Source organism: Charadrius vociferus, unplaced genomic scaffold (genome assembly GCF_000708025.1).
Source record: "Charadrius vociferus isolate BGI_N301 unplaced genomic scaffold, ASM70802v2 scaffold32, whole genome shotgun sequence".
Classification (NCBI taxonomy): Eukaryota; Metazoa; Chordata; class Aves; order Charadriiformes; family Charadriidae; genus Charadrius; species Charadrius vociferus.
This window is the reverse complement of record NW_009647856.1, coordinates 10,690,801-10,713,679: the sequence shown is the minus strand read 5'-3', so window position 1 is coordinate 10,713,679 and position 22,879 is coordinate 10,690,801. Positions and strand designations below refer to the sequence as shown.

Below are 22,879 nucleotides of genomic sequence, written 5' to 3'. Positions count from 1 at the left end.
TACATTCAGCACAGTCCCCAGAAATTGCAAACATCGTAACTGATGGCTAAAATTTACCTTTATGTAGGACAAAAAAATAAAATAAAAAAAAAAGCAGGATATAGACTCTAGTGTGACTAGACTTTGAGGTTTTGACATCTCTACAACTTAGTATACTCCTGTATATTCTTCCTGGAACCTGCGAAAAATGAACCTAGTGATTACATCAGAGGGATGTAACATCTCCTCTCACCACTGATTTATTCACTCCTCCTTTACTTTCCTCTCAGTAATTTGCATTCCTTGATGTCGTTGCTTGATAAACAGCACATCAGCAAACCCATCTGAGTTGTACCGAGCTGTGGGTGGAAACACAACCACTGACATTAGACATAGAGATGATCGATGTTTCTCAGTCCTTGTGACCAACTTTCTTCCACCTCACTGTTGTCCTCCCAAAGCTGTATATGTCACACATTTATTTCAGTGCAGTAAGACTCATAGAGGTTGATGGAGACACACTGCATGGCTCTATAAAAAGAGAGTTTTCTGGGGACTTTTAGAAAATAGAGAGTTTGTGGTGACCATTTTGGGTCTCATTTGTGACTGCTGCTGGGAGACCTCATACTGGCTACTTAACTTCTCTGTGCCAAAGTTTGTCATCTGGAAAATCGAGGTAATAATCCTTTTAAGCCATGCAAATATACCGTGGCTCTTGATTCACTGTAAAGCACATTAAGACACTCCAAGAGGAGCAATAATGAAGTGAGAGATTTTCTCTGTGTGAATACCAAAGCTTTTGAACAAGGCAATATATGTTCCCTGTCATTTTCATGAATATAATTAAACATATGGTTAGTCAGAGATGGACAAAGGCAATCCTAGAGAGAGAAAACTCAAAGTCAGGTGAGCAATAATCAACCCCTGGGGATCAGGGAGGATGAACATCTGGTCAGGTCTTACTAATTGGGAAGACTCCCCTGTTCCTGCAGCCTGGGACAGCTTAAGTGAAGCCACGGAGAAAAAAATAATCCCTTTTTGAGGATGCTGATCAAACAAGAGATGCTGCTGGAATCATGGGAAGATGATTGCGTTGAAGCCTGTTAATGAGCATCAGTATTAGGGGAAAGTTACAGATTTCTCGTTCAACTGCCAACACTGAGGCAACACTTTGACAGCGTCTGGGCTGGGAACCAAATGCAGAAGGTCACCTGCGATGGACGCCAGTGCTTAAGGATGGACTTTGCATCTGGAACTTACCAGAGGGACAGCTGGGCTGGGAAATGCCTCCTCCAACATGGCACAGCATCTCTGTTGCTCTCTTGGTACAAAATGCATCCCCATGATTCAAGTGGATGTCACTTTGATGATCAGGATAATTGAAAGGTAGCTCTCCCAGGTCCTCCTCCTGTTTCTGCCAACAATTTACTGGGTGACCTTGAGTAAATTGCTGAACAAACCCTTTCTTGCAAAGTGAGGTAGCCTAGATCTGAGAGGGGACCATGGGAATGAATCAGCCATTGCAACGCTGAGATTATTTCTAAGGGGGAAGGAACAGTCACAATGACAGACATTGATGTCAAAATTTTTTTTGATCTAGTTCAGATCAGAGTTAAATATTTGAGAAAAGAGAAAATAACTAAAAGGCCTGAGCAATGGTTAAAAAGATTGACTAAAACTCAGAGGCCAGCTCTTTTCCAAGGGAAAGAAAAGGGCATGAGGAAGATCCGTGGGTAACTATGTTGGGGAAGGTCTGCAGTGAGGAAGAAGAGAACATTTGAAGGGTTGCTGGTCTCTAATGCAGGCACTTACACATGGAAAGACATACTGGACTCTGTATAGTGAATGGAGAGATGGCAAAATATAGCAACTGAAGTTCAGGGCACAATTAATCTCATCCTGAGGTAGACACTTACATTTGGCCAGGGAAAACTTGCACTAGGAAAGACACTATGATGGTAAAATTTTGCACAACAATAACTCCTGAACTGCTACGGATGACTGCTGAGACTTAGCTGGAGAAAATTGGGCTCTACCATAGTGCCATTTAGAACAAATTCATGATTAACAGGCTTAACAGGTGGCCAAACCCTTGTTTGGCAGTATGGAGGGCTCATGTTCAGTCTTCTGGAAGGTATAAATAACTTCCATGAGAAACACTTAGTGTCCCAAGAAATAAAGTAGGGGTGTATCTTCATATTGGCTTGTTTTTCTTTTAATGCTTACAATAGTACCGGAGCCTCACAGGCTTTCTTCTTCAAGAGATAGATTTCCTCAGATCATGGTAGTTTGATTCGGGGACTGTGAGACCTTCCCAGTGAGGGAAACCGCCTTCAGAGAGGAATGCATTGGGGCTAAATATGTTAGACACCTACCTCTAGGAGACTAGATCCCCTTATAGTTAATGGAGAGAAATAGGAACTTCCACTGAATAAAACTTCTCATCCTAATGTCAAAGCAGGTGTCAAAAGCAGCTCACATAAATCACATTCTAAAAGTGTTTTTTCTCTGTATTGACTCTGAAAGCATGCTGTAATGTCTAACTCAGATATGCATGTCGAACGTTTGGTAAGAGGAATCCCACCCATGGAGACGGGCTGTGCTGTGAGCTTTGAGGACGGACCTGAACTGCGGGTTGGGATGGGGCTGTTTGATTCTAGTCTGAATCTCCTTGAATGGACTCATCTGACTGCAAGGCTTGGGGGAAAAGGGCCACTGTCGGAAACAGAAAATGAAATAAAATCAATATTTATTGATCCACTGTCACAGGGGGGAAATTGTGCAAACTGGTGAGCAAATTTTGCTGGAAGGATTTGGCACAGTGGTCTAGGATAAAAGGCAATAGCTTTCAGTGCTTAGATTACCATGTGTGTTTAGCAGTCTGTCTTCTCGGTTGAGCTTACCACATACCAATATCAAATCTCTGCCCTTTGCAGGCTTTTATAAATGAGTTGGACCTTGTATCTTAGAACAGATGGGAAGACTAGTTGCTGCTGCATCCTCAACTTACATGGGTGCTGGATTGTTCCTTGGCCACTGAAGATGCTCTAAAAGTCATCAATGTCATGCTCCAGGAATGGTCACCTTGAAACTTTTTTACCTACCTGGTCAGATGAGCTTAACTTGGTTTCATTTATCATTGTGGACATTGTTAACTTTCTAGAGCCCATCCCAAAATGCTTAGGAGTATTCAGGGCATGAGAGGACCTTGTGGATGGAAATTAAATGTTTCCAGACATTTGCTTTTGTCCTGTACAAGACATAAGGGTAACATTTATGTGGCTTTGGCCAGGACCCACTGAGGAACATCTTCCAGCTGGTGCTAGAGCAAAACAGATGTCTTCTCAGAGGTTGTAACTGGGGCCAGAATAATCTCTAGGAGATGGTGGGGTCACAGATATTCACATCCCCAGCAAGGGCTGTGGTGGTGAGGAGCTAGAGCAACTGGTAAACTTTCCATTAATTCATGACTCTCTGCTCCATAGTCTCTTCTGCTGGCTCCAACCTTTCCTCCTTGGGCCAGTTTCTTCCTCCTGCAAGCTAGAGAAGAAACTTGAGTAAGTGCCTGAGCTGAGGCATGGGAGGCCTGGGATTAATGCGTACGCAAACCAGCTGGAGACAGATTGATTAACTGAGAGTCAGCGGGATGAAGGACAAGGCTAGCCACCAGGGTGGGATGTGGGGGGATATTTTCACTAGCTGCTATGGGATCTGGGAAGGTGAGGGAGAGCTTCATATAAAAGAGAAAGAAAAAGGTTCAGTTATGTGCTGCAATGGTCCCAGTTGCAGTGGGAGGGGGAAGCACATAGCCCTGGGGTCTTGACTGCATTTCTGCCTGGCACCAAGATCTTGCACTTTGTGCAAGGCCCACTGTCCCTCTCTGTGACGAAGCTCAGGTGGGGTTCACCACCGTGTCACGATCCTTCAAGCTCTTTGCATGGCATCTTCCTTTGTGGTGATCTATAACCAGTGTTCCCCTACCACAGCACAGTCCTAGGACCCTTCTTTATACCTCAAGCTAGCCAGCAACGCTTTTCCCCCTGCCGTTCAAACTTATCCTCCTCTCCAAATGGCCTTGAATAACCTTGTAGTAGCCTTGGGCAAGTAGTACCCTGTGGGATTACTGTTGGGAGTGGTTTTCACGTGGTAAAAAAGGGCTCCTAACAGACTCACTTCAGCAGCGCATTTTGTTGGGTTTTCAGCAGTACCTCCAGCAGGATTTCTTTCTGGCTGTTAAAAGTAAGGTCCTCCCACAGCAGCTTGTCCCAGTGGCTGGCAGCAGCCTTGGGAACCTCTGGGAGTACATGGAGAGCAGAAAGCTGTGTTCAGCTCCCCAACGGGATGTTGGTGAGCATCGGCAGTCACTCTGCCAATGTGTGGCTAGGAGAGGGAATGTAAAGAGCACTGGCCAACCTCTGTGGGTTTTGTGTGTTTGGGGTATTTTTTCCCTATCCCAGTGGCTTTCAAATACAGTTTTCTCTGCTTGAAGATTCAAAAGCAAATTGTGACTCTGACTGTCCTGACTGCTGCTGTGCTAGCTGTCTGGGTCAGATGTCCCCTGTCCCATTTTGAGGTTAGGACCCATCAGACCATAACCATGAGCTGTGCGTCCTGTGTGCATTTTGGGACTAAGTGTCATCGGGGCAGTCCAGCACAATGTAGCTGTTTGGGACAGGCAACGGAAAACCCAGAATGAACTGCTCTATAGCCAGGATATTGGGACTGATGAGATTTGTCTCACCAGAAGTCTTTTGTTGGTTGGGTTCATGGCCACTCTGTCAACAGAGGTGCTTCTACAGGGCATTTCAAGTTTTTTTAGCCGTTGTCTATCCAAGTGCTTCATGCCCTGTTTAACTTAGGAGACAAAGGGAAGTCATCGTTCAGCCTCAGTCAGGGAGATGATGGAGATTCTCTGTGTTCCTGCTTATTCAGCAATTTCAGTGCCACTTTTTCCCGTCTTCCCTCTAGGCTCGTGTAGGAGGGATGGAGTTCTCTCCAGGAATGGTCTACATCTCTCCAGACAGCCCTCTCAGCTTGCCAGCTATTGTCAGCATTGCAGTGGCCGGCGGCCTGCTCATCATCTTCATCGTGGCTGTGTTGATTGCATACAAGCGCAAATCTAGAGAAAGCGACCTCACCCTCAAGCGTTTGCAGATGCAGATGGACAACCTGGAGTCCAGGGTGGCACTAGAGTGCAAAGAAGGTAAGGATGAGGAAGGAAGGCTGACACTGTGTCTGTGTTGGTAGAAGAGAGAGCTCCAGCCAAAAAGCTTTGGGCCAAAATATCACAAGCAAAAAGGGGGTTGGACCCTGTGGGAATGGCTCAAGCCTGGATCTACTCTAACTTGGCCTATATTCCCCAAGTCCAGCCTTTGTCCACTCTGTCCTAACTGCATTTGCTAACTCACAGTCCAGAGAGAGCCTTGGCAAGTGGCCCTGGGGAAAGGCTGTGTTGTAGGAAAGGTGAGACTGCTCTTGTCCACCTTCTTCTTCCTCTCCACATATTGCTTCTCCACTCATACCTTAGTCTCATGCATGTGGGTCTGAGAGCTTTTCCCATCACACTGGGGGAAGTCTGGACTGCCATTGCTACATGAGTTGTTCCTTTTTTGTGGCAGCCTTTGCAGAGCTACAGACAGATATCCATGAGCTGACAAGCGATCTGGATGGAGCCGGGATCCCCTTCCTCGATTACCGAACTTACACCATGAGGGTGCTTTTCCCTGGCATTGAAGATCATCCAGTCCTGAGGGATCTGGAGGTAAAATATCAACATCTTCTGCTTCTGGTTCCTCTCGTGCCTCCATGTTCTGTCCTGAATGCAAGACATGTGTCGTGGTGGGGATGTGATGGCTTACAACGCTGTGTCCTACCAGGGATGAAACAGCACCTCATTAAAAATCCAGGTTGAAAGGGGAAGATGATTGCTGCTATCTTAGATGTTAAATTCTGTTTGATCACTCATCTATTTGGAAGAGTATCATAGATATGTGTGCATTAGGTCTACTGTATTAAGTAAGCTCTTCCTTGGTTTTCATCCTGCTGGGATTTGTTTTTTAGACTGGATTTATTAGTTACTGCTGTGCAGGACCAGGAAAAAAAAAAAAGTCACGTGGCAGAGCAGCATCGCTAGTCACTATAGCTTTGCATGACACTGACGCTACCGAGAAGCCTTTTTTCCGGGTAACATCTATAGAAATAACACGGAGTCACTGAAGGAGGTCCACCTTTGCGGCGCTCTGTGGTTTGCAGTGAGACCAGAAAACCATAGCATCAGTCCACCTATACCCTGCCCACACCTGCCTCCTCCACCCCAGCTCTCTGGACTGCAGCGGTGAGAGAGCGGCAAGACCCCAGCACTGTTGATGTCTACATACAGCCTGCATTACCTCACTGGCGACAACGAGTTTGACAGGACCCCGGGTGAGGTCTGCCCATGCTGCAAAACTGCTTCAGGCTTTGGCAGATGGACAGGTTCTGCTCTAGGGGTACCTGGACCAGAGAAGCAGGGGATACACCATGGCCAAGGCCAGGGAGGTCATTGGCTGAACTCTCTGCTAAGTCTTTGGCAAGCTCTCAGCTTCAGAGAGGCTCTGGCATGGGCTGGTGAGATTGCTGGAGGCCAAGACTGGGGTTAGCTGGCAGAGAGGAGGAACAGGAGCTGGCGCAGTCAATACCATGCTTGGCTGGCTGTGTAATCAGAGGTGCCTGCTCATCTTTGCTCCTTCCCTTCAGGACAGCCAAAATTCATCAAAGTATATGGAAAGAACCATTAAAAAACTATGATATGTCAGCAACAAGAGCTTGTGGGAATGGGTAGGAAGCCGAGTTACACATTGACTACTGTAGATATTTGCCTTTGGGGTGCAAGTAGTGTGGCCTTGAGATGCTTTCCCTCAGGAAGAGTAGCTCAGCAACTTCCACAAATGAGCACAAGTGACGAGGGGTGATAAATCTCTTTCTCACATATGTATACACACACACAAACACTTTCATCATACCCACAGCTAATTTCAATTGCTATATTTATTAACCTCAGCCAGCTGACCACAGACCACCGTCTGACCCCTATAGAGGTTTTAGCATGGATGCTCCCGTATGCAGATACATACAGAGAGATGCAGAGATAATGTTTCAATCTGCCACCTTTGATCTCTTCTACTTTTCATTTCATTCATCTTTTTTTTTTTTTTTCCCCCTTAATCCTCTGTAAAGCTTCAACAGCTCTTTCAGTGTCAACATATTTGGCTACCAACATATCAGGGAAGGCAGTTCCTATCCTGCTCCCTTTTCCGTAGCACCTAGAAGGAGTTGTTATTTATTGGAAAGGACCCCAGCATAGATCCTGCAGTGAGCAGGTCTTACTTATTTCCAGTTCATTTGCTAATTAACTGCTTCCAGATGCAGTACAAAATACTTTTCTAGTTATTTTTTTTAATTCTCCATAATAACCTGGGGATAGACAATATTAAATGTTCAAGCAAGTGAGTTAAAAATAATTATTGGCGGGATGGGTGGCAGTGGTTGGTTGGTTGGTTGTCTCAAGCTATTTACTAAGTAATTTATTTGCTGTATGCAAAAAGAGTTAAGAGCTCTAATTTCCAGAATGAGAAAGTAATGACTCTTTAAAGGGTCTTGCATTACTTGGTTGTTTAAGCATGCCAACTTATTTTGGATTAAAGTGCCAAATCTGGTTGGTTATTAATACATACTGCCTCAGTGACATGTATTGCTCTGTGTTGAGACCCTCCAGCTTCCATGAAAGCTTTTTCAAGGGCTGGAACAGCTTCAGCAACATGAAGGGATGAGTTTGGGGTTCTCTAGTTAGGCTCCATTTTTGTCTAGAGATGGGAAAGGATAAAGCCCACTGCAATCTGTGGAGTCCAGGGTCCAGAGTCGAGGTCCTAAATTGTTGTATATAAAAACTAGTTCACCAGCCTCTCACAGCTGAGAAATATGTTGAGGCTTATCAACCTCATTGTCTCCAAACCATCTTACCTTGCAAGCCCAGGGGTCCTACTGCACTGGGACCTTCAACACAAGTCCCAATTCAGGATGTCCTCTCACACCTTCATCTACCTAGTTTTTCAAACCAAGGCCTCACTGCATGCTCATCATCTCAGCTACTGCCTCACTGCATCTCTTCAGCTGCTCAAAACCTGACCCCCAGGCTCTCTCCCCCATTCACTTTCTTGCTGCCTTTTGGCGCTCCTTAAAGCTGAACTCTAAATCTCGGTAAGCAAGTTTCTCATGAGGATGAAAAAGAGTTGCTAGGTGGAGATAGAGTGAGATTTCAGTCTGACAACAGTAAAAATACAACATGGTATGGTACCACATCTGGGCACTTGCAATCTCTTCTTGATGAGCTGTTCGGGAAGGGAAATATAGGGCTGGAAAACAATCATCTGGCTATGGCTAGGAAGTCTCTCAGGCTTCCTAATCATTAGATGATCTATGGACTCTTCCTTTTGACAGGACTGCCCTGTGAAGCAGAAGGAAGGACTCACCTGGCTGCTAGGTGCAAGACTTTAAAAAGTTATTTTTAATTGTCTCTGCTGTTTGAAGAAACTTTTTGCTTTTCCCTGTCTCAGAATGAACTTCTGCTTGATGTCAAAGTGTATAGTTGGAGGAGCTGGAGGGATGAGGGCAGAGAGGTAGCAAAGGGTGTGTGACCCATTTGGGAGAGGTCTCACAGTGGACAGTGACTGAAAGGCATAAACTTCCTTTCTTCTTGTGCAGGTCCCTGGCTATAGGCAGGAGCGGGTGGAGAAAGGCCTGAAGCTCTTTGCCCAGCTCATCAACAACAAGGTTTTCCTGCTGTCCTTCATCCGCACACTGGAGTCCCAGCGCAGCTTCTCCATGCGGGACCGTGGTAATGTGGCCTCGCTGATCATGACGGTGCTGCAGAGCAAGCTGGAGTACGCTACTGATGTCCTCAAGCAGCTCTTGGCTGACCTCATAGACAAAAATCTGGAGAGCAAGAACCACCCCAAGCTGCTGCTCCGGAGGTAAGGACGTCTGGGGCTGGAGTGAACTGGGCTGGGCAGCCTGTGCCCCACTGTCTAACACAAGCATGCTAGTCATCTTGGGAGGAAAGGGGAAAATTTGCGTTATTTTTGTTTGTGCAGCGGGGTGTGAAATCAGGATGGTATGCAGCCACAGCTCATGTTACCCCATAGGACTGGCACGAAGCTGTTTGCAGAGAGGGGTGAATAAGGCAAGTAGGGCTGAATGAAGACAAAATCTCTCTCCCTTTCTGGTTTCCTGCTCATTTAAGACTGCCTGGAGGAGTATTCCTTCTCTTAGAGGACTCTTCTTTTCCCCCCAGCACCATCTCTGCATTTGCTTCCCTTTCAGCAAGTGTGTCTGTAGATCTTGCTCCATCTCCTCCCTGACCAAAAAGTAGTCAACGATTACAAGTTATAGAACTGAACTACCTCTAGATTTTAATATGGGTCTTCCAGAAAACTTCTTAAGGGCAGTAAGAGCCCATGCCTCCTAATCCTTATTTTGGACTCTTTGTGCTTAAGATGTCCATTTATACTCATGTTTCCTTTTAACCTGAAAACTCCAATTTCATTGTGTAAGACCTATAAGTATATCACTGTGTTATATCCTTGGTGAGTAAGTCAGCTGTTGCCTTCTGCTGCCTGGGACGTGGACTGCCCTGCTGTGTTTCTTGTTCATGAGTTAACTATAGACACATGGAGAGTCTTCTTCAGCTGTACTGTGGGATCTTCTTTCTATCCCTGAGCAACAGGGCTGGGAGCTTGTTGAATCCAGTAACAGAGCTGAGCAGGACAACAGAACTGGTTTCCTACAAAGCTCAAGTTTGTGTTGGTGCTTCTTGGCCAGGTCTAAGATCTAATCACCGGATTGTGTGGGAACCCTTGAATTAGAAACCTACTGCTCTGGAATTAATGTGCTTTCCCTGCTTAGGGAAATGCTGTCTCTTCTCCCTCTAGGATCACATTCATCTCCTTTTCCCAGACCAAACCCACCCTTCTGATTCAAGGACCCTAAGTAAAATAAGGAGGAGTCTTCTGGAGATGAATGGCCTTTGCCACTGCTCGGAGCCAACTTTGAGGAGCCCTCAGCTGATTACGATGGATGACTTGAGCAGGGAAGAGGCCTGTGGTGCCTGCTGGGGGGCTCTTCATCTGGCACACAGCCCACTATGGAGAACCAGCAAAAAAAAAAAGGGAGCAGAAGGCACTTCCGTTATTCAGGGCAGCAATGCCAGGGGCAGAGACTGGACTTTGCTTTGGTGTCAGTTGACTCCATGATGTGATTCCAGCCCTACAGCCTGACTGGTGACCTCCCTCCAGCTGTCCCCAGGCCTCCTCTCTGTGCTTCTCCTCTGATGCTGGATGGCACTGCATCTCTCCAACCATCTCCTCCCTTCATTTTTTCCTTTTGTTTCCCCTTTCTCAATCTCTTTATCTTCCCTGGTTGTTCATTCCTGTCTTGTCCTGAGTATCCCATCTTCCCTCTTTCTCCTTCTTCCAGAATTTTCTAAGTCTAGCTGTCTTTGTTGGAAATGAAATGTGGCCTTTAGAAGGAGAACCAGTGCACGAAGAAGGCACCTCCACTGTTCCAAGCTCTGAAAACATAAGAAGTCAGAGGTGTGGTGTGCGCTCTGAAATGGAGGTCCTGTACTAGGCAACACCAGAAGAGAGTCTACTGATGAACAAGCAAATAGCTCGGTGCCTTGGGATTCAGATGTTCGTGTGAGGTCCCCAGACAATTATTTGGAGCAGTTGGATACAACTTGATGCCTCCCCTCTGTCCTTGTGACTCTGTGCATGGAAAGAGATCTTCCAACACCCTTCTGCAGTGTTGGTTTTGGGGGTATTTGACGAGAGGAAGGAGCTGGCCGGAATGATTTTCCCACCTCACTGTCCAGTGGGATCCCGCATGACATCTACAGCCACAAAGAGGTCAAAGTTGTCAGGGCAGAGAGCAACAATACAACGGGATTTCAGTTCTTTTTTCTCATGGTCATGCTATGTTTGCACCATGTGATCATAGAATCATAGAATGGTTTAGGTTGGAAAGGACCTTGAAGATCGAGTTCCAACCCCTCTGCCATAGACGGGGACACCTCCCACTAGATGAGGTTGCCCAAGATGGGTCCCAGTGTCACACCGGGGAGCATTGGAAAGAGCAGTCTTCTGGGTGACATTCCCTACAAGGAGCTTAGACCATGATGAGCATGGGGATTGCTGGAACTGAATATCATACCATGACCAATGGAGGACAGTAGCTAGGTGACGCTGACCAAGGGGAATACAGGGCGAACAGGCTGGTTTGGACAGAAGCAGTCTCTAGGCAGACACAGCAATGATCACAAAGGAAACACAGCATTAATCTGGTAGCAAACAGGGACCACATCACCTCTTACTCTGGTTGCAAGCAAGAAAAAAGCAGCAACAGAAAACACCCCTATTATTGTTCCTCCTTCCACCATTCCCACCATCTAAGTGAGATTTGCCCACAGGAACAGAGAAATCCCCATGGAAACCAGACTAAAGATCAACTGCATTTAGCTAGGGAAGGGACTGTCACTTGTTCTTTGTCGGTGTAACAGGCCACTGCTTTCAGGCAAGGTCGCTGGCTGGTTCCAAGCACGCAGCTCCAGCCATGCAAACACTTCCACTTGCAAGTCCCACGCCCCACAGAAAGCAAGATCAAGCTGGAGGATTAGGGAACCTAAAAAGCAAGCTGCAGCCCTAAGCGAGAACCCCTGGGTGGCTTTGGTGATAGCTGGGACAAGAAAAACCTCCAGGCAGGGACTCTTGCTTTCTTCTTGAGCAACACCAGTGCATGTACTGGAGTCAACACAGGTTTATCCTGTGCTCCTGGTGTCCACACCACATTTACAGGTATTAGATGGTACTTCTGTAGGAAAAGTTCACCCTTAAGGCTCAAAATGGATTTTTGTTTGGTTGAGGACAGACTGTTCAAGGGCAAAAGGATGAGCTCTGTGAATGCGCCACATTGACACGTTGAGGAGTATAATTACTCCCAAATGCCAGGGAGATAATCAGTGCCAGATAACTATTCTCTGGTGATTTAGATCTGTCTGACTTAAGTATTTATATAACCTACTTGTCATATGGCCTAACTCTGAGCTCCTTCTATTCGATGGATTTATCCTCTCTGAACTTCTCTGAGAAGGTTCCCTTAACGTTATTATCTCCCTTTCATTGATGGAGAAACTGAGAAACAGACATACCGGGACTTCCCTAGTCACAGGAGAATCAACAGGGCAGTAAGGATCTGCCTGAAGGTTTTCTAAATCCAAAGCTAAAACAGAGAACCTAGGATGTGCTTAATCCTGATGGTGTCAGGCCAGACTTTCCATGGGGTTCAGAGATCTGAGCAGTAGGATGGACAAACACAGTTTTTTGACTAGCCTTTTGATACGACCAGTATGACTAACCCGTTTACAACTTGCTTTTTCTCCCTGGCTGATTTTAGGACAGAGTCTGTGGCTGAGAAAATGCTCACCAACTGGTTCACCTTCCTTCTGTACAAGTTCCTCAAGGTAAGAGGAGCAGCATCCTTGGATGAAGAGCTGCTTAAATACATTTCGTCTTGGTGAAGTTTAGTCGGGGCAAAAAATTCCCAGATATAAAGGGAAATGATTTTTTTCTCCTGAGGGAGGTCACTGCCTAATGGGAGAGGGTCTGTTTTCTGATCCAAGGAGAACAAAGAGGGATACTTTTGTTAGAGAGCAAGCTTGTGGGTCTCACTCCTATACAGAGGTGGGATCTAAGGGTCAGTGCTGAAACATGAAGGATTTCAGAGCCTGGTGGAGACCCATATTGAAAATGCTCTCCTTTTACGAGCAGACTCAGTTGTCCATCACACGATGACCCGTATTTTCAGCACATAGTGGCTGGACTTCTCCTACCTCTCTAGTTCAGAGGCAGTACTGAAGCCCAGTTCCTCCATCATACCCAGTGCCTCCACCGTATTTAACATGCTTTACCCACACCATAACCAGATCCCTGCTTACTTTAATTTAGGGTCAAGCCCAAGCTCTTCTTGGCATAAGTCTGCCTCAAGCCTGCCCTGGGCATGGCCACGCACCCTCAGAGTACAGAGGACTGGACGCAATACACCGTGTAAACCTGACTGCTGCATCCAGAACCCAGCACGGGCTGAGGCCGTTGCTGCTTTGTATCCTAGTGGGAGATAGCATTGGCTTTGCAGGAGACTCATCAGCCAAAGAGTGAAAAGACTTGAGACACCCCCTGTGCCCTCTCGTTCCTCCTGGAGGGTCTCCTTGGGGTGGTGTGTAGTGAAAAAAAGAGGCTTTCAGCCTTTGAGACCTGCCACTGACTGCTGGGTGATGGAAATTTCCTCCTGGGGACCCACACTGAGCCTCAAGCATGCTAATTGCCAAGGCACCAAACTCAGAGCCAGCTTTTTTGGAAGGAGCTGGACTCTGCACTTCTCCCCCATTCCTAATGCAGTCGCTAGATATCCTTACACCTTACACCCCCTTTTGGACAGAATAGCCACCCTCTGCCTGGAAAGTCAAGGCTTTACAAATCAATCCTATTCCCCTGAGCCCTCCCCAGGCACAACCAGTTCAAGGATGAACGCATGGGAAAGTTTTGAAGGTCCCTGGAAGGTAATTTCAGCGACTTCAGTATCAGATTCCTGCTTTCAGCTGAAAGGAAAGGATATAAGGAGGTGACTCTCTAAAGCGCTGCTTTTATAATAGGCTTTTTTCCCCCCACTCTCTACTTGTCTTCTTGCTTTAGCCTGAACAGAGGCCTGATAAGGGCAAGAGACAGGCACACAGAAGCAATATGCTGCTGGCAGATAAGCTAATTAAGTGGGAGACAGGTGTAGGCGCTGAGAAAGGGGCCACTTTGCTTCAGATTATTAACTCGTTTTTGCTGGGATTTACACCAGAGGAAAATGACCTCGCTCATTGAGTTGGGACACGCTGCAAGAGGAGAGGGCAAGGTGGGGAGGAGGGGAGGAAGGATGGAGAGATGAAGGGGAAGGGAGGCAATAGAGGAAAGCACAAGGAGGGGGTCATGGAAGCAAATGTGCAGAGGGAGGGCAGCAATGGAGGAAAGGCTAGGAAAAGTGGGGGGAAAGGAGGACAGGGAGGGTGAATGATGGGAAGGATAAATTAGGGAGACGTGTGCTTTGCTGGCCTGGCCTGTGGGTTGCTCGTTGCTGTCCTGTGCTGGGCCCCACACATCTGACATCACCGATGCAACTGTACAGATCCAGGGGCACATCTCCCCTTGGTCATGGGCTGCTCCTGCCTGAGCATCCCTATTTACCTCAAGCATGAGAGTGTCCAGGGAGACTGTGGACTCTGAGAGACACCTGGGAGGGGGAACTAGCAGTCCATCTTCCTTTCAGACTTGTCTCCAGGTCCTCTGGGACCCATCCCATCACCTGCTTGCCTACTGATTCCTACTGATGCATCTGTCTCAAGCAGTTGGAGATGGCAAGCCATGGCAGTCATTGCGATGTTATGTAGGCTGAGTTCTCACCTCTGCTCCTCATGTTTCAACTCACGGTTGTCTCTCACCCCTGCAGGAGTGTGCTGGCGAACCTCTGTTCTCCCTATTCTGTGCCATCAAGCAGCAAATGGAAAAGGGTCCCATTGACTCGATCACTGGGGAAGCCCGGTACTCACTGAGTGAGGACAAGCTTATCCGACAGCAGATTGATTACAAGACACTGGTGAGTGTTCTGAGCACACATTCCTATGGGCTTGTCCAACCTCTTCTAGCAAAAAGGGATTTAGAGAAAAGAGGCCAGTGATGGGCATGCTGACCCGCTGGGACAATTTATTCTTGCAAACCAGCAAGGTAACCCTGCCAAAGACTGACTAGTTGCATCCCCAAACACAGCAAGGTTTGTAGTTGAAGCGTCTGCTTGCAAAGCATGTTTGCAAAGATGACTGCTTCCAAGTTAATTCCCTGTGCCCCATGCCCAGAACATCTCCAGCTCCCCAAAGGCATTGCCTGTTCTCTGAAAGCATCTGCACTCATTGCAGGGTAGACTGAAGGTGCCAGTCCTTCACAATTGATCAGGTTAGGTGAAGTCCAGGATCATGGGAAGATAAGCACGAAACTTGTGTCATGAATATGCCTGTGAATGTGAAGATGATAGATAGGGCAATTCACTTTGTTCTGTTAGACAAAATACAAAATACTTCCTAGTATCTACCCCTTTTCCCTGAAGTGATGCCCACCTTTCAACATCCCTCTAAGTTATAAGTCAAAGGTAAGAGTCTTCCTAAACAGAAAGGTGGGGTTATCACTGCAAGTTGTCACCATCCTGAGCTCTTCCCTGGCAGGACTGTGATGTCCACGGTGGGGTTTCTTCATCCTAACTCTTGGGAACATCTGGGGGTATCTTCATCCCCCCTCTCCTCACTGCCTGCTCCCTTCTCCCTGGTGCCCAGAGCCAGTGGCAGAGCTGCCCAGCGCCCAGCCCAGGCACACAAAGGGCTGGTGTTTGCTGGGCAGTGCCTGCCCAGGGCGGCAGCCCTTGGCCATGCGAGGTGTCCCCAGCGCTGACCTCAGGCAGGTCGGGCATGAGCCCTTGGTCATGGGACATGTGATCAGAAGGACAGCCAGCTCAGGGCATGGCAAACCCAGAGCTGTCCTGAGACCTTGTGGTGTTGTGTCAGTACAAAACCCGTGGCCTTGTCCAAGTGACAGCAAAAATGCTTTTTATGAGGCTGTAGTGCAAGGATCTTCTCTAGAATAGTCCTCACCAGAAATAAAAAAAAAATAAAAATCTGTTTCTCCGATGAAGACTTCAGTATCAAAGAATATGTTAGAGATATGCAGTGGAGGGACCTATTAGGTCTTCTCTAGAGCTAATGCAGCCATTCCTCTTGAGCAAGCACAAGTCAAAGAAAAATGAACTTGATTTAAAGATTTCAAGGGAAACAAAATTAATCCCTGTCACTGAGTCACTTGCTTCAAAATGTAATTGTCTGCATGGTGAAAGATATGTATTGCATATGTCCAGCTTTAGCACCTACTCTGAGATTACACCCTTTTCCCACTTGATTAAAGAGCATCGATTAAAGAGCATCAATTAAAAAGCATTAGGTATCTCTTCTTTGTGTGTTTGTGGCCCTTCACTTTTTCCTGGATACACTAAATCCACTGCACTTCTAAGTCTCTGTGGGATGAAGAACACCTTCCAAGTCTTCAATGATCCTTGTAATTTCTTTATTTCCCATGTCTTTGTTTCCAGAAAACCCCAATGCCAAATTTTAGGGTGGTCAGAAGATGCTCTGAGCCTGTTGGATTATTTTATTTGCACCTTCAGTTGAGTGACATTCATCTCACTTAACTTTCGCTAGCTTTGAGAGCTGTGTCCAGTCAATGTTAATTCCTTGACTTGTCTTAGATCTTAGCTCAGGTGGGCTGACGCTAGAAATGCCTGCTTTTCTTCAGTAATTACAGTCTAGAGCTGAGCTTTGATTGAATCCAAGTCTGATGAGGGGGTAGGCTTTATTCTTAAATAAGACCACAATTTTATTTTGCATATTAAAAACGTGACTTTCCTATGAAACCGGCAGCGTAGTGCTTCTTTTCTATTACATGTGGTTGTCTAGCAATTTGGAAGCCTGATCTCACATGGAAGGAGTGAGCAAAATGAAGAAAAATGCAGACACAGAGTGATCACTTTCACCAAAGGAAATCCCTCCGATCCTTTTAGGCTTGATATAAAGCAGACAGCAAAGGGTAGTAATTATACATCAGCCTGAACAAAGCTCTCCTCCATTCCCTTTGTGTTGTTTGATGTTAATCAGCTCTCCCTCTTACATCTCAAGAGCAGACAAATATATCCCGATAGGAATCTCAACAGATTTACAGAGATCAGCTTCGGTGAAGGAGATTAAGAAGGAGCAGAATATGAATAGGATTGTTTTTCCTTTCTTTTTCTCTTTCTCTTTATTTCTGTTTTATTTTGCCCTTCCTTAAGCAGCCTGTCATCTTTTATTAAAAATATATAGTAATGAAATAAAGCAAGAACTGATTCAGTATTTGTAATGTAGGAATTCCCTCAATGTCTCCTGCCCTCTACCAAATGCACCCGGTCACCACTCTGAGTTTGCAGTGTGTGTGGCTAAAATTCATTGGGTTGTTCACGTTTCATGAGTGCTAGATGACTGCTTGACTGAGTTAAATCACAATTCCAGCAGCGTGGCACATTGAAACAGGCTGTTTATTGTCATTATTCCAGGAAGACAAGGCCCTGGCTTCTTTTGGAAGCATTTATTCTTTAACTTTCATTAATCATTACCAAATATCTTAAGTCATGGTTTCGAATATGGTTTGAGTGAAAAGCAGATCCAACGAAATTGACTTATCCAGCGAGAAAAAAGAAGAAAGAGCACTTTCAGACATCTGGAATTACTGATTTTACAATACACACCTCATTCACTAAATTTAGACTGGTTTGGTCTGATTTCTTTCCAAACCAGATAGCTCCAATTTACTCTCTGTCCTACAGTTCTCCAAGGAAGCGGCCTCAGTGTCCTAGGGTGTTTGCAGTCTATAACAATCTCTGTACTTACAAGAGATTTTTCAGTACAGCAGAAACTAAGCTAGTCACAGATATGATTTGCTAGAATAAATGTGTTGCAACTAAACAGTAGGTCTTCTCCCAAGCTGTACACCTCAGAGAAATACCCTCTTGTGTTAATGTCTTCGCTAACAGTCGGTGCTCATCATCTCTGGTCTGCAGTGTTATTAAAAACCCAGCTAGATTATTCCCTCTATGAGAGACAGGAAGACCTCATCCCTGCTGACTTCCATCTGCCTTTGCCAGAATCCATGATTTTTTAGCCTTTCACCAATCCAGAATCCAGATGCAAAACCTTGCTCCCTACTGCCACTGCTCTGCTGTCACTGGGAGATGAAAGACCATCCATCTCCTGTGTCAGCTTCATTTCAATTGACACAAATAATGCAGGGGAGCAAAAACCACGATATGTGTCGGAAGCTGTCAAGATTATTGGCTAATTGGTGCTGGGGGGTGGGGGGGTGGGGGGTGGTGTAGGAGGGAGCTGCCCAGTACATCTTGAGCAGTGGCATGCTCTGCGTGGTCCCTGCATGCCTCGGCAGCTCCAGTGCTGAGAACCTAATTGGATCATCTCTCCTGACAACATATTCCAGATGGATAAAGATGCTTTGAGCTGCCTTTGGTTAAGGGTTTTCAGGGAATTTTGGTGGCAAGGAGGAAGCCACCACCAAGATCTCCCATGCTTGGCCTCTTTGGGGATCTTTCTCCTCCTTGCTCACTGCCGAGCCTTGCTGTGGGCTGGCTACCTGGGACCTTCTAGAATGGAGAGAAAGGTGTCTGCCCCCAGGACAGAAAACATAGCAATGTCCCGGTCTCAGGACAGACCACTCAAACACTGCAGAGAGTAATATGAGTAATCCCAAGCTGTGCCTTTGTTGTTTAAATACCAGTAATTTGTAGTGGAGATCAGGGCTTAGCTCTGCTAAGCATTGCATGTATGTACGCACTTAGAGACAGCTCTCGGCTGGAAGGGTTGGCAGATGAAAAAAACCCAAGGATGTAGGAAAAGGTCAATAAACACAAATCCAGTGACAAGCCATGCCCCAAGGTCACACAGAGTCAGTGGGAGACCAGGCTCGGAGATTACTACTGCGCTGACTCCCAGTCCCATACCTTTACATGTTGACCCCACAACTGGTGCCATCCTTATGCTATGCTGACACAGACCTCAGCGCATGACAAAACAGCAATGCCAAGTGCTGGTGTACTCTCAGTGGAAAAACATTCAGCATCTCCTCAAGTGCCACCGAAGCCTCCTCTCCTATTCATCCACCTTGCTAAGTCTGTCCCACAAGGATCAGGGGCAGGTGGGGTGGGTGATGGAGCAGTAACACTGACTGTATTCAGGAGAACTGCATTCCAAAGCTTGCCTTAGAGTGACTGATCATGCAGGAATACAACATGGGTCATCTCAGGGGTCTCTTGCCCACCAGTTGACATCAAAGGTTGTGTTTGACATAGGTGGGCAGCACTGCAGGAGCAATGGGATTAGTTCTCTAACTTACATGGGTTGTCATGAGGACAGCCCTGGGTGAAGCACAGGGCAAACCTCACTCTTCCAGGGAGACTGGAACATCTGAACTCTACTAAATGGATGAAGCCAATACTTAGAAATTTTCTGCTGGTCATCTTCTACCAGGGACAATCTACAGAAAACTGGGGAGAGAACAAAGGAAACCCTTGGGAAGATTCCTATGGAAGTGATAGGAATCTCTCGCTCCATTGCAAACACTTCATTATGATTAGGAGCTTCATTCTGTTGGAAGGGGTGCAGAGATTTTCAAGCTGTGGCATAAAGATGACTTCTATAGGGCCCATGACAATCTCCAAAGAACAGACATTTAGTGTGTGCAACACAGGTGCACCCTGCAAAATTCCTGAAGTCTTTGTCCTGACAAAAGTTTAGTGGTCCACAAGAGAACAGTTGAAAAACACCAACTGAGAATTCATGTGAAGCCTAGGGCATATATGTCAAAGCTACCATGCTCTTGATTTCTATAAACAATAATTGAATTACCTAAAATGTTGAAAGAAGCCTCTTGACTGTCATTGAAATGAATACACTGGTGTCCAGGAGTCAGCGGCTACTACCAACTGCCCCCTCTGTGATTGAGACCGCCAAGAGCAAACCTCTCCCCACGGAGCCCTTTGAGATACTGCCTTCCCTGCTCCTTCTTCTTCCAACTGAGCTGCAAAAGAGGAAAGCGAAGACTACTGCAGTCAGAGCATGAATGAGCATGGCTCACCCAAGCAGAGGTTTTCTGCCACCTTCCGAAGTTGGCATGCTGTGAAATTCAAGGACAACCAAGTCATAAGAGCAAGTCACCATTGTCAGCTTCCATCTAGATGGTGGTCTGCATGGCATGATGGCTACTGGCATGGTGGGCACTGGCATGGTGGGCACTGGTCAGTGACTGCAGGAGATATTGGCCCTTTTGGACCAGCAGCTAGATGCCTAGGAGGGTAGCCCAAATTATTTTAAATAGCATTGAGTGCTTCCATGTGGGGAATTGAACTGAACCCCTGGTGTTGGCATCACAGCTGAATCACCACAGATCTTGCCCTGACTGGCATCAGCTCAGTCCACCTTAGCTGAGCTCGGATTGAGGGAGAGAGATCTGCAGAGTAACTTGGTCTCCAGAACCATGTGTGACCCCCGTAACACTCTCAAAAGAGCTGTCCTAGCCTGCCATCACTGCTTCATTTCCCTACAGATGTGTAATGGGAGGGGGGCAACTAATAACCACCACACTGGATGCATTTCAACAGTGCTTTTTATGTGTAGTTCTGTGATCCTTTGAGATGAAAGATGCCACAGAACTGTAAATCTGTGCCGTTGTTATTATTATCTGAATTGATGCTTCTTCAATACTCCTGGAAGTGACATATAAATAATGGCATTATGATCTAATCAATATCTTGTATTTACATCTCCCCTTTCATCCAGAAAGATCACAGAGCTCTTTGTAAGCAATATCTTCACAAGTCCCTCTTAGTTGAGCATAACAGCACCAAAAGGAGTCTGGTGAGCCAATATATAATTATACAGATATGATTTCACCCAGTTTCAAGCCACTTTGAGATCCCACTGCATCTTAGTAGGTTGAGATGGAAAGTGATGGAGAGTCCAGTACCTATTGTGTAATACAGAAGGGAATTTACAGTCAAGCTAGAATTTGTCTAAGGCACCAAAACTAACATGTCTGCACTTATAAAAGTGGCACAGAAACATTTAATGACCGTATATAGCCAGGAGCATTACTGAACACTCCTGCCAAGTGCAAGGTGTGCTAAGTTTATAAAAGTTTATAGACTTCACACTCCTGTAACCAGGAGAAAGAAGAATTCTCAACATAGATGTGTCCAACAGTTAGTGGGCAGATTGCAGTTAAAAACTGTGTGTCTGTGCTTAAGGCACCCCTCCCTCCCCCACCACCCCATATGCTTTGCATTTACTCTTGGACAGAGTCTTTGGAGAAAATTACATTCTCCTTCTGAGAAATGAGAGGCGTCTCTAGTTGGGTCAATTGTCTTGTTCTATACGTGAAAGAAAAAGATTTTGTTGTTGTTTTGTGTTTCTTTTTTTTAAGAAGCCCTGCATTTAAAATTAATAACGTTCTTCTGAGAAGGGTCTTGGTCAGTCCTGTGCTGTGCAGAAGATGGACAAACTTAAGTCTGAAAGATAGAAGACCACTTTTACCTGAATTGTCGGAGTCAGGTGGCAATGCAAGGAAGCCACTAGTGAATTAGGTCACCTTGCAAGCTCCCTAGGGAGCAGGGAACAGATCCGAGGCCAAGGAAAGCTCTGGAGAACCCTTTGGGTATCAGATCAGCTCCAACCAGGGTCAGGCCTAATTGCATTTTCAATGGTTTCTATGAAAAAGAGTGTGTCAATGACGATTATCTGGTACCATTTGGTGAATACCATTTTTATTGAAAGCATCAGAACCTGAGCTGGTACTCATGGGTTTTCTGTTATCAATATAGCAAAGATACCAAGGAGATGAGGCTCAAATATAAGGGCCTATTTCCACAGGCTGTTCCACAGATATAATAGTTTCACCTCACAGGCACAAGTGGTGTGAGACACAAGTTCAGAAAAACGTTCACTCAGCCCTAAGTCACTGGTTGTAATATCGGGAGCCCACAGGTCTTAGCTGAGAGCCAAATCCTGAGTTTCCTTTAATTCGCTGGGTGCAGTAAAGGGTTGAGAGCAACCCAGGCATGGATGGATGCAATCCCCCTGTGTGAAACCAGAGCTCTGTGCCCTCTGAAAGAAATGAATGCTCTTGGTACACATTTTCCATGTTACTGCACCCTAGATCCCCCTGGCTTGTAGGATGCGGGGACCTACAAGAATGTGGCTGCATAAGGGTGGCCACAGGGTGCCTGTGCTGCTGTGAAACGTAAAGTGGGTCTCATTGCACCTCTCTCAGGTCCTGAGCTGCGTGAACCCCGACAACGTGAACAGTCCTGAGATCCCGGTGAAGATCCTGAATTGTGACACCATCACGCAGGTCAAGGAGAAGATCCTTGATGCCATCTTCAAGAATGTGCCCTGCTCCCACCGGCCCAAAGCTGCTGATATGGACCTGGGTATGTGAGTGCACAACGGGCCTTGATTGTCCCCGGGCAGGGGGGAGAGGGGAGGTGGGAGACAGCCATAGCTGACCTAGACACTGTTTGTTGGGGCAAGTGCCATGTCTCCAGACTGGGTGTACCCTTCGTGCTTGGACAAGGCAGAGCAGCAGCAATGTTGAGGGCAGAAGAGAGTGATTAAATTGATGCATATGCTCCTGGTTTATGAAATCTTTGGCCTTGAGGACTTAAAATGACCAGTAGCCACCCTGCATTTCTGCCCACAGAATTCAGCTTGGACAAGGGTATGGAAAAGGCATGACTGAAGTTGTTCTTGCTGTCCTGCCAAAGACTCCTGGAAAAAGAGTACCAAATGCCCAGGGTGATGCTGTCAGCACTGTTCAGGCTGCAGAGATTTATTCCTAGCTCTTCTCTGAATAGTGAGGGTTTGGATTATATATATTTTCTTGCTGAGATAGTCACAGCCCAAGCAGTATTAATTACTCATTGTGCGGGCACAGGAAAGGGGATGAAGTGTCCTCTGTTCAGTGGGCTGCATCCATCTCACCCCTGGCTGCTTCCCCCTCCTGCCAGCACCCCACCACCACCAGCAAGGTTGGGAGCTGCTGCTCTGAGGTTTCCTTTCTGCAGAGGACTTGCAGGTCTTCAGGAAAGATTAGTTTTTCTGTTAATTTATTCTCTGGTTTGTTTTTTTTTTTTCTCAGTG

At 46.3% G+C, this 22,879-nt stretch overlaps 1 protein-coding gene across 1 annotated transcript in view; it reads left to right on the top strand.

Moving 5' to 3' along the window:
• Positions 1 to 22,879, top strand: part of PLXNA4 (plexin A4) — a 443,814-nt gene that overhangs the window by 392,298 nt on the left and 28,637 nt on the right. Inside the window, exons 19-24 of the mRNA XM_009882970.1 lie at positions 4,948 to 5,182; positions 5,598 to 5,740; positions 8,719 to 8,987; positions 12,463 to 12,529; positions 14,557 to 14,703; positions 22,011 to 22,170. Coding sequence (XP_009881272.1) covers positions 4,948 to 5,182; positions 5,598 to 5,740; positions 8,719 to 8,987; positions 12,463 to 12,529; positions 14,557 to 14,703; positions 22,011 to 22,170 — 1,021 coding nt within the window. The remainder of the gene's footprint in view (positions 1 to 4,947; positions 5,183 to 5,597; positions 5,741 to 8,718; positions 8,988 to 12,462; positions 12,530 to 14,556; positions 14,704 to 22,010; positions 22,171 to 22,879) is intronic.